Source organism: Telmatherina bonti (assembly GCF_933228915.1).
Source record: "Telmatherina bonti genome assembly, chromosome: 5".
Taxonomy (NCBI): domain Eukaryota; kingdom Metazoa; phylum Chordata; class Actinopteri; order Atheriniformes; family Telmatherinidae; genus Telmatherina; species Telmatherina bonti.
The window spans coordinates 12,113,912-12,126,620 of NC_136623.1; the positions used below are offsets into that span (position 1 = coordinate 12,113,912).

A 12,709-nucleotide genomic window follows, 5' to 3' on the forward strand; every position below is an offset into this window, starting at 1 on the left:
CTCCCTTTCACACACTCAAACACAAACACACACACACACACACACACACACACACACACACACACACACACACACAACCAACATCAATTCCCAACACTTAAACATCACACATTGACCTACCTAGTTATATAATCAACAGACTTATTCATCACCTAAACATTGCATTACATACATAAAGTAAGAAACAAAAGTGCAGGAGGTCAAACTTTTTATGCATATGTATATTCTCATTTTGAAATAACTAAACTTTTATTCAGATGAATCCAATAGATCGGCTGTCAAAGTACAAAACAACTATTTGTTTTGATTTTTGCCTGAATGAGAGATGCATAGGGAGGGATGTGGCGATTAAACAGCACTGGCAGGAGTTGCATTCCAGCAAAGGTGAGCACACATAAAGGGGTTAAGCCGCTCCCCTTTCAGCTGGTTGTATCACTGGATTATTGTTAAATTCTTTCTGGGTTTTTCACTCGTCAGAACAAGCAGAGGCACAACGTCAGCAATACAGAGGACAGCAGGGAGACAGATTCATAGAGAGTGGCACAGTGTAGTGGGAAATACAGGTTTGGAAGCGTCTGAATTTGAATTTCAAAGGGAAACACACAAGATAGGGTAGAGCGAGAAAGAGAGGGAGAAAGAGAGACATTCAAACACACGCTGAGGGGTGTGTCATAGCAATTTAGTTCCTCAAGGAAGTAAAACTCAACGTTATCTTAAGAAAGGGTGGTGAGCACTGACAGAGGGCTGCTTTAATGGGTTTTCCTTTGGTTCTTGGGAAAATGAAGGGATCTTGTTAAATTAAACAGCCTGTGTTGTCAACCTGATTAACAGTGCAGAGGGAGAGAGACAAAAAACAGGAGGGAGGAGGACTCAGCAAACACTCAGGTAAGACACTTCTGCTACATTCATGTGCTGCACTAGTAAAAACAAGACAAGTTAGTAGTGCGACATACATGTTATTGCTCTATATTTTCCGTTTGGACAAACTGATCATCGTTGACGCCAAGCAGACAGTAAGAGTCGAGGGTTGATTGGAAACTGAGTGACTTCTCTCTACTTCCCCATCTTGAACACAAGTTCAGACATAGGAACACTCATCGTCATGCTGCAACAAGTACGGTGACAGACAAATGTAGAGCTCACATTTTTTTTGTTTGCACAGGCTGGGAATTGCTCAAGTCAAGTTTTGAAGTAGCGGACTTTCCCGTCTTCACCGGCCCACTTTGATTTGTAGCAGACTAAGACCAAGCCAGAGATAGTTGCAAAGTTACTCACTCTGCAGTGTAAAAACAAGGAATTACTACTAGTTTAGAGTCTTTGCTAATGAATCCTCAACAATAAGCAAACTGCTGTATTTCACTTCCCCTTTCAGACAGATGTGTGACAGACTGGAATCAGTTGTGCAATGTTGAAAGAGAAACTGCAATATATTTTAAATGATTTCAAAACTCTTTCCTGCTTGCTAACTTACAAAGATAGTTTTATTTAAATCATGTATTATCAAAGGTCATGAACATGACCCCCCAAGGCTGAATGTGGCCATTTACTCAAGTTTGCACAAATATTTCAAAACGCAGCTGAGGCACAATAACTTCAGAGCGAGTTGCACAAGAACTAAAGTGGGAAAAAGATCTCAAAGTACAGCCTTCTGCTCAACAGCTCAACGGAAGTGACGTTTCTGTGGTAAAATACTTATCTTTCAGAAATGGTTGCTGAGTAACACCAAAGACCTGTACACATGCTGTATCTTTATAGCTGTTTTGTCTTCTCTGAAGTTTCTATTTTTATATTTATCTGTTTTTTAATGGCAGGGCTAATGCTAGCACAGTGATACACCTTCCAAAGTGAGTCTGGCTGTTTCTATCTGATTGAATGGCACGGCCTGTGTGCTTTTCCTGGAATATTCTCATTGTTCAGTCTATTTAATGACTTTGAACAAATAAAAGTGTCTGCAATTGCAGTCTCACAAGCTTCAGTCGAGTCCAGGCCAACCTGACAAGGTCCAAGCTAACAGGGTCCTCCTGGAGTCTTGACGATTGTACTAAACACATTTTAATCAGCTCAACCAAAAGGGTCTCTGCTCCTGGTGAGAGAAGTCATCTTCATAAACACAAACTGCTGGACTGACAAGTATATTTTTTAACAAAATGTGTTTTTCTAGAATTCACAAAAATCGACATGCAAAAACAACCATAAACAATTGTTAAGTATTTGCATACACATGTAAACAAGTTCATACATGAAGGCAAACACTGCAACTCAATGGTTGGAGACATCTGAGGAATGCTAAATATTTACCTCTACTGCTTACACAGATCGCTCCACCAGTCAGAACTCTCTCTTTGACTGTGTATTAACCCAGCCTTCAAAGATTCCTCACTGACCGGCTGTTACAGTAACCCTCTGTGTGTGTGTGACACATCAAGCTTTGCTTTTTGTTTTTTTTCCCTGCAGCACTAGACACGGTTGCACATCAATTCCAGCAGGCATTTGGGAGGGAAACAAACACTTGAACAAGTAACGCAGTCACTCCCTGGTGGATGTCAACAGCAAACTGATAAATGCTCAGAGGCCCTTCTCCATCCAATTGTACCAACAAATTGCAGCTCAACATTGAGTGACTAAACGATGTCCATTACAGAAAAGGGTTTAATGGCAATCTGCTGCTGCAACACAGAAATGTTTCAATTCTCACTAAATAGCCTCGAGCCCCCCTGCCTCAACAGAGCTGCTTAAAAAAAAAAAAAACCTGTGTTGGTACAGAAAAAGGAAAGCAACACGCCGACTCGGCTGGGGGAATTTCACTGTGTGGTATACTGCCTGATGACTGACCTCTGTCCTCAAATCCCTGTAGTGTTTTTAGCAAATAAATGATACTGCAGCATGAATCTGAAATAGCTATCACACTGCTCCACTTCCATTATCACTGTTAAGGGAAATTAATCTAATGAACGTTATTCCCTACAGGGAACCTACAGCTTTTTGTAACAAAGTCAGCCATAAGAAAAGTGACACTTGTTCAAAATGAATGGTTGTGCAAGTACGATGGAACCTACAGAGACTTCCTTTAATAGTGCCTGTTTGCTCTTAATGAATGTTATGCCAGGGGAGTGGAGGTCTATCTGTGTGTAATTATCATTTAAATAGACTTTTAATGTAACTGTCTCACTTCCTCATGTGTCACTGAATGGTCCAGTCATTTGGTCTCATTGCTGACTGGCACCGACAGCATCATCTCTTAAATAACACCATCTCATGAGCACTAACAGAAACAAGAGAAGTACATCACAACAATGCATGGAAATCACAATAACTGCATCTGATGAGAAGCTAATGTTTGACTTAAAAGACAGTAACTAAGGTAGCAACTGGGTGCAGGATGCTTACATTCTTGCCTTTCACCTGATGCAACGTATTTACAGCACGCATGGGCCTGCCTCAGCTATGCAGTTTACATGCTACCCTCAAACACTTGTCTGTACAGGCCAGAAGTGGGATTCAGTGGAGAAGATTGCACTTAAAGATATTCAGAGACAGTCTTCAGAGCTTCAAACCTTTTTGCATATAAGTTTCTACACGTGAGAGTAAAAAAAAAAAAAAAGTGCACAGGAAGAGGGCAAGGACACGGCTATCTCAGTGGCACGGATGTTTGCTAAAGATACTGTATTTCTTTGCTGAGTCTGTCTCATGCATCACACACTTTTTGGATTAAGGTAAAGTAGAAGCTAAGTATTATGACTTAGATTTAAGCTGTTGCATTTCTGGAACTGGAGTTGTGCTTAAGACTTATCTGTTTAGCATAAGTATTCTACAAAGACTCTGATACTCTTCATGTACACGTGAAGCAGTATTTTCTTATTTAGTCTTTTAAGCTTCTCTAATAAATACATCAGACGAAGGAAAGATAAATATTGGTTTCTTCGTTGAGTACTTCACTTCAAATTTGGTTTCCTTCATGTTAGAGATTCAGAGTCAATTAAATGTAATTCACAAGATCCATTCAAACGGTATCGACTAATGAAGGTACAGCAATGACTTTGTAGTTCTCATGCTTTTCAGTATGACTGCTGGTAACTTCCCAGAGGGTTGTCTTTGATTGATGCTAGGTGTGGCTAAATCTCAGCGGAGAAATTAAAATCCTCTGTTGACTCTCCTCTATGGTGCTTTTCCCCTTTGGCATCATGTGTGCATATCAGATACAAAAACAAACACTCTAACACGATTCAGGAAGGTTTCAAATTTTTTAAAGAAAACATCACATGCTCAGAGAAGATAGTAAGTTATCATAGGAAGGATGTTAGTTGATATTTATTTTTAGATATAAGGTATTTTATAGATATGAAATAGACAAATATATGTGAGAATTGTTTGGTGGTACTTGGATGGACTGTATGTAAAACGTTCCACAGTAAGTTATCATAGTAAGGATGTTAGTTGATATTTATTTTTAGATATAAGGTATTTTATAGATATGAAATAGACAAATATATGAATTGTTTGGTGATACTTGGATGGACTGTATGTAAAACATTCCAGACCTGAACAGGGTTTATAAGTATGTTAGAGTCAAAATTATGACTGGAAATTTGGATAAGAAAGTTGAACATAGGCTGCATTCCCCAATAAACACAAAAAAGGAATGAAATGTAACACTCCCAAATATTTAACTGGAACTGCTGGTTTTAGAGCAGTAAGCTTTTAGTCAAATCACAAATAAGTGTGTGGGAAAATAAGCTGTTCTACATTTTATTTTTTCTGTAAATCTTTATATTTTGTCCCAACAAGACCCTGTCTCTTATCTATGCAATGTTTAACATTAAACAATTAAATGGTTATAGAATTCACATAACTGTCATTAAAACTATAAATATTTGTGTATTTCATAAAACAGGCAACCATGGATGCGTTCAGCTCCAAGGACATGGCCTTGAGGGCACAGAAGAAGATCCTCAGCAGCATGGCCACCAAAAGCTCTGTGCAAATGTTCATTGACGACACCACCAGTGAGATTCTGGATGAACTGTACCGGGTCTCCAAAGAGTACACAGGGAATAAAAGCGAGGCCCAGAAAGTCATCAAGGACCTGGTCAAGATTGCAGTCAAGATCGGTGTGCTTTTCAGGAACAACCGCTTCAACACAGAGGAACTGGGGATGGCCCAAGAATTCAAGAAAAAGCTCCACCAAGGGGCCATGACAGCCATCAGCTTTTATGAGGTACATTTTCACAAATGAGTTACTTCATGTGCATGATGTATGCAGGCTTCAGAAATCCATCCACTCATGAATCCATTGTCTATAACAGCTTATTCCAATGCTGGAAGGGGGGATGGAGCATATCCCAGCTACTACTAAGCCCGAGGCGGGGTACTCCCTGGACAGATCCATCACAGGGTTACTTTAGAAATCCAGATGTTAAAAAGAACAAGTCTTTTCTAAAGGGTTGAATAAGAATTTCATTTATTCTGAAACAAAAGACATAAGTAGCTCATTCGGGGATGCAGCTCCCCGCTTCAACAAAAAAATGAGTGAGACAAATAACAACAAGGACTCCAGTAAAACATTTTGTAGAGGATATGAACTCTGAATGTAACAAGCAATAAAACGCCAACAGTTTAACAACAATTTGTTATCAAGCAGTCCCCATTTAATGAAACGTGCATTATTGTGTAATGCATATACAAGCTAAATCAAACAAACTAAAAATATGTCAGTAGATCCATTTAATTTATCAAAATAGATTTTTTTTAGGCTATTTACAGCTATGCTAATAAAACTGTAGGACCACACAACACTACAGACTCTTCTCGCTTGTATTTCTTATTATATGTAAACAGGCAGTAACAAACTGCATACAGAAGATTATGTACGGTTTTCCTCCTCAGGTGAATTTGCTAACATAAATATACGTTCTCTCTAACTCAGGTGGACTTTACCTTTGACAAGGCGGTGATGGAAGATCTTTTATCCAGCTGCAGGGATCTGTTGCTAAAACTGGTCAACACCCACCTTACCCCGAAATCTCACGGCCGCATCAACCATGTCTTCAACCATTACTCTGACCCTCAGCTGCTGACCAAACTGTATGACCCCAACGGTCCCTTCAGACCCAGTCTCACCAAGATCTGTAAAGGACTCAACAAACTGGTAGACGATGGGACAATATGACATAAAAACAAAACTTATACAGCAAACACTGGGAGATCAATGAGGAGAGTCAACTGTGACTCCATACTGTTGCAAAATTTTCGTCTTGCCGCTGCTGAGGACTGGCAACGTGAGACAGCTGCCCCACAAGGAACATGTGGGATGAGAATAAAGCTCATGTGGTCATTCTTTAAGTTTTCAATTTGGAAAAAGGACACATTTATATATGAATATAAAGGCTCCTCTACAGATTTGTAGAAAATATAAGGGAAATTAAACTTGAACGCCCACAGATATGTACTTTTTAATTTTTATTAAATGCATATAAAATGTTGTCCAATGCTGAATATTTCAAATCTTTACATGTTAAGAAAAACTACTGATTGTCTGAATTCTCATGAACAGACTGTGGAGGGGAAAATGGCAATGCAGGACAGCACTGCCATCTGGTGGTCATGCAGTTTTACTTCAGCTGCAGTGCATTATTTTCAGTCTTGTGAAATTGATAATGCAATAAAGGAAACAACCATGGTCTTGTTTTCTTACCATTACTGTGATCTGATAACATACATTGTTATTCAACAATTATTCTTTACAGCACAAAGAATTGGCATCAATGTTTATATACAAGTCCAGAGACCGGATTGCAGTCTCTGGAATCATATATGAAAGTTCGGCATATGTGTTGACTATTCAGTACAAAGTACAGCCACTGAATATTATTGGGTAAGAGGTCTTTCACTATATAACAAATATCTTATTATAGCATTTCATAGTTTCCTTTTTTGTAGGCAATAATTGGGGAAAGGTCTGCAGACATAGCTTCAAAACTTTTATTTTTAAACTATACAAAACACAGATTAAATTATGTCACAAGCTAAACTCTTTAAAAATGACATCAAAACACCTTAAAACTAACCCTACCCCGCTGTTAAAGTTTTCATTGAATTTGGCTATTCAGCAAGAAAAAAACCCTTTATGAGCAGTTTTGTTCCATTATTTTGACAGTGAACGTAATGCAGGGGTGTCCAAAGTCAGTCCTTAAAGGCTGCTGTTCTGAAATTTTCAATGTATTTCCGCTTCAACATTCAAGACTCAACTTAATGGCTCTTACAGCCTGTAAAGGTCTGCTTTATGACTCAGCTAGCAGCCCATGAGGACCGGGGCTGGACACCCCTGACATAATGTATGTATCTGAATTTTTCGGTCAAAAGGTTGAGTCAGAAAAATGTACACATGAACCATGTGTTGAGGTGTGCGACAATACATGACTATGGTAACCACTATGTGACTAGCGCGCAACGGCTTGTTTTATTCAACTCCTAGTCCACTTGATTGGAAAGTCTACTTTTTTAGGGTTATTACAAATCCTTGATTTGAATTAAAGAAGCGGACTCAGTTCGCTTTAAGCAAACTAATACAGACGTGTTCTACAAAACAAAGTGCATTGTGGGTTTGGCGACTTCATGGGTAAACACAAACAAAACAAGCACCTGTGGAGCGATGGGTGGCTCGGACAGCAGAAATGGAGAAATGGCCTCGCAGTCAGATATGGAAGAACTTGGCAGAGGTTCTGAAAGAATTCTGATCAACCCAACCCCACTCAGATCAGATGCAGGTCCACATTTAGTTGTTCTGTACTGGAAACCGAAGATGTTCTGCATTAACCCATTCTTGGTGAAGCGCCGCCTCTTGCAGAGTGAAACACATTATTTAAAAGGTGTGATTCACTTGAAAAGAGCAGCTTGAACGCAGTCTCAGTCCAGAAGAACACAGCACCCTCAACTGGACTCAGCCACCAATCAGACAAAATCCAGTGAACTATTCTGGTGTGAATGCATCCTAAATTATCATTTCATGTTCATTTCCTGAATAAAATAAGTTGCTTAACAAACTGCTAAGCTTTTCATAATCTCAACAATGTGTCCTCAAATAATCAGAGCTACAATGTGGAACAATCAGTAAAAAAACAAAAATCTTAAAATTCTACATTTCTAAAATGTGTATTAATTGGCTGTGTGATGTTTAAACTCGCAGCAGCACAACGACCTGCTTTCTTTTCTTTCATCTATAATACTCTTTTGTATTGAAATCCAAACCCTGCAACATGGCTTTCAGTGAAAGTCTAAATAATGATCAGAGTGAGACAAAGGAAAGAAGATGTCACAGTTCAAAGATCTCATCCTCTTTGTCTCTCAGTTTCTTGGTAAGTTTGGTGACAGTAAGAGGTACTGCTCCGTGTGTTCTCTGCTGAATTGTGGAGGATGATATAACGCTCTGCGACCTTGTGAGCGGTCGCCAATCTGATGTTGTACTGGAGCAAGCTGCTTCCAGGGCAACAACCCTGTCAAGAAAAGAAAAAAAAAACGTGTTCAGCTTGGGTTACATTCAAGAATTTTACCAAAACCTGTGAATAATGCTCAGACAAGATTACATACCATGCAGATGCAAAACATCAGAAAGATTTTCACAGCTACATTAAGAATTAAGGAGGGAATAAGTTATAAGGAAAGATGATATAAAACTGTAACCACTGCATTCTGCTAGAACCATTTTAATGCACTTCAATGAGGATCCAGTCACTTGAACTATGCTGAAAGGGTGGAAACGCACTCTTCTGAAAGAATTCCATATCTTGGTGTTTTTAATAGTATTTTTTTATGACTTTTTATGACGAGGTCTGCTGGTATAGCATACAGTCCCCATAACTGACTTTACTACACTGATCCCTTGTGCCTTAAGGCCACACACATACCATACAGCCACAGCAGCAATAATCAATCTTCTCATATTGCCTACATCTGAGAAAAAACACAACACCCCGAAAAGATTTTATCCAACTACCTATTAGGACCTCTGGTTGATGCTCAGGAATAAAGACATAACTCTCACAAAGGACCTGTAGTCTTTGGAAGTGATAATTGAGGGACCAACACTTCAAATGTTCCCAACAGAGGTATCAGTCAAGTATGCCACATCACTATTGGATAAAAAAAATGTCCACCTGAAAGTGTCATTTCTCTCAAAATTAAGGTGATCAGATCACTTATAATGTTGTACATTTTCAGGCTTCTTTTAGCAAGTATGAGTGGTCTCAAAAAGTAGTCAGGATTTCCCAAATATCTGCCATCCCCTGATCAACTTTCTTTTGAATTAATGGAAAAATATGAGTCATTGGACATTTTGACAGATGCCCAGCTGCAGTTGTGTGTCCATTTTTTTTTTTTTTTTTTTTACAGTTTAGAATTTTCTTTGATGGTATATTTAACCTCTCATGATTTAGCCATCTATAGCCTTGCATTGCTAAGCTATAACTAACCACAATAAAATTTCAAAGCATTTGAGTTACCTTAGTTTCCTTAAAATCAGAGGTGTCCAGCTCCTGTGCTGAAGGGGCACAATCCTGCAAGTTTTCCGTGTATCCCCGTTCCAACACACCTAACTCAAATTAATCAGTCACTGTGCAGAACTTTGTTGGTTGTTGGATGTGATTAATGCGAGCCAGGTGTGTCAGAAAAAGGATATATAAAAAACCTGCAGGACACTGGCCTTCGAAAACAGACTTTTGACACCCCTGCTCTACAGTAAGCCACGTCATGTGACTGGCATCAACTAAGACGAGACAAAATAAGATCTAATGCAGTGGATTATGATGGACAAGAAAGTAATTATTCATTTTATCTGCTAGCATATACTCAAAATATGGAGGAAACAACAGCTAGAAAGCCAAGAGTGATCACTGGGGTCTGTATGAGGAGTCCCTGCAGCTGAGGAAAGAAGACGTCAAAATATCCAGTCAGATCCTTAGAAAAGTTGATGCAAGCAAAGGATTTGGATGAGAGGACATCAAAGATCCAATGATGGTCACCCAATAAGAAATTTTTACAAACACCCTCACTGAAATGAAGGACGGGGAGAAAGTCTGGTGCAACCTGCAAACTCACACAGCAAAATGCCTCCACAGCATAATAGAGCCTCCAGGTCAACTCACTGTGCTGTCAGCTGTTTTCACCTGTCACCTTTAAGGTCATACCTAGATAGCATCACAGAAGTGTGGTCGACCTGGTCAATACACATTTACAAATACAATGTTAAATTTAAACCTGGAACTTTTATTCTGGGTGGCCTAAAAGTTGTTTATGAGTGTGTTTTAGTGAGGCAAGCTGGGGTCAAAAAACTGTAAGAAACATGGAACAACTATGTCTGAACAATCATTCAGGCAGTACCTTTGCTCACCATCCTGGCATCCTCTGACAGCAGCCTGCTTAGACTGACTTATCAAGTCATCCAACCTCTTCAAGAAGTCCACAGGAGTAAGGTCTGATGCCCTTTCTCTTCCATCCTCTACTTTTTTCTCAGAGGAGCTTCTTGCATGCCCGTTGTGAACAAAAGCATTGTCAGCACTGTCCTCAGACAAATCCACTGGATTGCTGGTTTCATCCAAGTCTGACAACACAGGGATTGACAGGGATTTCTTCAGGAATATAGAGTCGTTGGTGTACAGCCTGTTTGCTCTTTTGATCTGCTCCATCTGAAAAAGATTGTTTGTTTTGTAAGATGTACAGCTTTCATGATGTTTCAACCACAGTGTTTTTCAACCACTGTGCCGTGGCACAGTAGTGTGCCATGAGAGATCATCAGGTGTGCCCTGAGAAATGATCCAATTTCACCTGATTGGTCTAAAAAGCAGCTTTGTGTTCATTCAGGGCCCAGGTGAAAGATAGTAAAATTCCTTTTTGTTGTGTTTATCTTATTTCTATTGAAGGCCACTTTGACAAGATGGACTTTATATTAATAATATGGGCTTTTTTTAAACAAAAAAAAAAAAAAACAAACAAAACATTTTGGTTTGTGATGTGCCTTGTGAGTTTTCAGTGGGAAAAAAAGTGTGCCTTGGCTTAAAAAAGGTTGAAAAACACTGGCCTAATCAATACCTGTTTATTTCATTCTAAAATACTAGTAATACATTTTGCTAATAGGGTCAAAAGATTGGCAGGATCACACTTTAAACAGCTATTCATGTTGGACTTTTGCCTTTCTGAAGTATGCAGAAAGAACTGGATAAACAGTATAATTAAAATAATATCACAAAGGTCACTGGGTTGAGCATGTTAACTCATTTCCAGTTTTATTCCCCTGGAATTATGCTACTCAAGGCTGGATTATCCAAAGGGCATTATGGGCACAGTCCCAGGGGCCCACGTCCACTTGTAGGGCAAACACATGCAGTTTGGACATGAAAAAAAAGCCTGGAGCACTTCATGGAAGGACCTGCATCCAACTGAACAATCCACTAGCACCTTCCTATGATATCCTCTACTGTTTGATTTTGTGCTTGTGTTGTTCTCACTCATATGTAAGTCGTTTTGGAAAAAAAGCATCTGCTAAATGACCATTAAATAGAACAGAATAGAATAGAATAGAATAGAATAGAATAGAATAGAATAGAATAGAATATATAAAAGCCAGATAGTTACACCACACTGTCTAGTGTATTGCTATTGGTACCATTGGCTGAGAGATGTTAGAAATGTTGTTTCACAGTGTATCATTCACAATTTTCACAATGTTGTGGTGGGGAAGGGGGCCCCTGAAAAACTCTGGGCCCAAGGGCCTGTGCACTTTTAATCCGGCCCTGATACTACTATACTAAAAACAACAAATATATTGCTGATCATTCACTAGATTAAAAAAATACATGCAAAAGAAAAAAATTAACACTAAAGAACAGGTATTAATCTAATATTGTACAACTTTTAAAGGGCAATCTACACGTCTATTTAACAGAAAACTGACATTTTAAACGCAACAATAATAAATGAATCGACAAAAACAGTTTAATGACTAAAATGAAACTAGTCATACTTACAGACACTCCATACTTCAGGGCCAGACCTTGTAGTGTCTCTCCAGGCTGAATTATGTGTTCAATACGTCTTTGGCGAACAGGAGAAAGCGGAGATCGGATCAAACTACCATAAGACCTTGTTCTGCTTCCGCGAAGGAGGCCACCTCCTCTGGGTGGCAAAGCCGCTCGTTCCCCAGACATGTTCAGCTTGGTAGACGCACGAACAACTGAACATGGCTACCAGTAAACTCTATTATTGGTGACATAATAAAATAATATGTTTAATTTAGTTACCATGTATCTTTAAGTGTCAAACTAGCGGTTTAGTTAGCCAGCAGGTTGACTTATCGACTTAATCCATGTTGCAGCACGTTCTTTCTCTCCTCAAAGTATCAACCTGTTACTATATGTCCCCTAAACAGAAAGTGCTTAAATCTCTTCTGCAGCCTTTTTTTTAAAAAGTCTTACTTAACCACAAGTTGAGCCTACCTTTCTTGTTAACAAAATATTGAAGGGGTTACAGAGAAGTTTTAACATAAATGTTTTGATGTCTCTCACGCAGTCAGCTGCAGTGTTGCCATGGCTGCCGTGCTGAGTTACTGCCCCGCCCATTCGTCACAAATGCTGCGTTTACTAAAGCTGGGATAAGCGGGAATATCTCAAGCTTGTACATAACTATATTTTCAGCGATAGTTCATTTGTTTATATCGATAGTA

General features: G+C 39.1%; 2 protein-coding genes across 2 annotated transcripts; one reads left to right on the forward strand and one right to left on the reverse strand.

The window, feature by feature from the left end:
- The first annotated feature begins 718 nt into the window (after positions 1 to 718).
- On the forward strand, positions 719 to 6,666 carry tnfaip8l2b (tumor necrosis factor, alpha-induced protein 8-like 2b). Its single transcript, XM_079240142.1, has 3 exons — positions 719 to 885; positions 4,892 to 5,215; positions 5,924 to 6,666. The coding sequence occupies exons 2-3, from the start codon at positions 4,898 to 4,900 to the stop codon at positions 6,164 to 6,166; spliced, it is 561 nt and encodes a 186-aa protein (XP_079096268.1). The 5' UTR covers positions 719 to 885; positions 4,892 to 4,897; the 3' UTR covers positions 6,167 to 6,666.
- A 288-nt stretch (positions 6,667 to 6,954) lies between these two features.
- On the reverse strand, positions 6,955 to 12,476 carry lysmd1 (LysM, putative peptidoglycan-binding, domain containing 1). Its single transcript, XM_079240222.1, has 3 exons — positions 12,015 to 12,476; positions 10,372 to 10,676; positions 6,955 to 8,489 (listed from the first exon to the last, which is right to left on the reverse strand). Exons 1-3 carry the CDS (start codon positions 12,192 to 12,194, stop codon positions 8,309 to 8,311), a joined length of 666 nt encoding a protein of 221 aa, XP_079096348.1. The 5' UTR covers positions 12,195 to 12,476; the 3' UTR covers positions 6,955 to 8,308.
- Positions 12,477 to 12,709: the final 233 nt, after the last annotated feature.

Bases quoted from the DNA above. Each gene is read 5' to 3' on its own strand.
- tnfaip8l2b (XM_079240142.1), top strand. From the start codon at position 4,898: ATGGATGCGTTCAGCTCCAAGGACATGGCCTTGAGGGCACAGAAGAAG. The intron at 5,216-5,923 runs GTACATTTTCAC...TCTCTAACTCAG, and splicing joins CAGCCATCAGCTTTTATGAG to GTGGACTTTACCTTTGACAA.
- lysmd1 (XM_079240222.1), bottom strand. From the start codon at position 12,194: ATGTCTGGGGAACGAGCGGCTTTGCCACCCAGAGGAGGTGGCCTCCTT. The intron at 10,677-12,014 runs GTAAGTATGACT...AATCTTTTTCAG, and splicing joins CCCTGAAGTATGGAGTGTCT to ATGGAGCAGATCAAAAGAGC. The intron at 8,490-10,371 runs GTACTGCCTGAA...TTTTCTTGACAG, and splicing joins TGCCAGGATGGTGAGCAAAG to GGTTGTTGCCCTGGAAGCAG.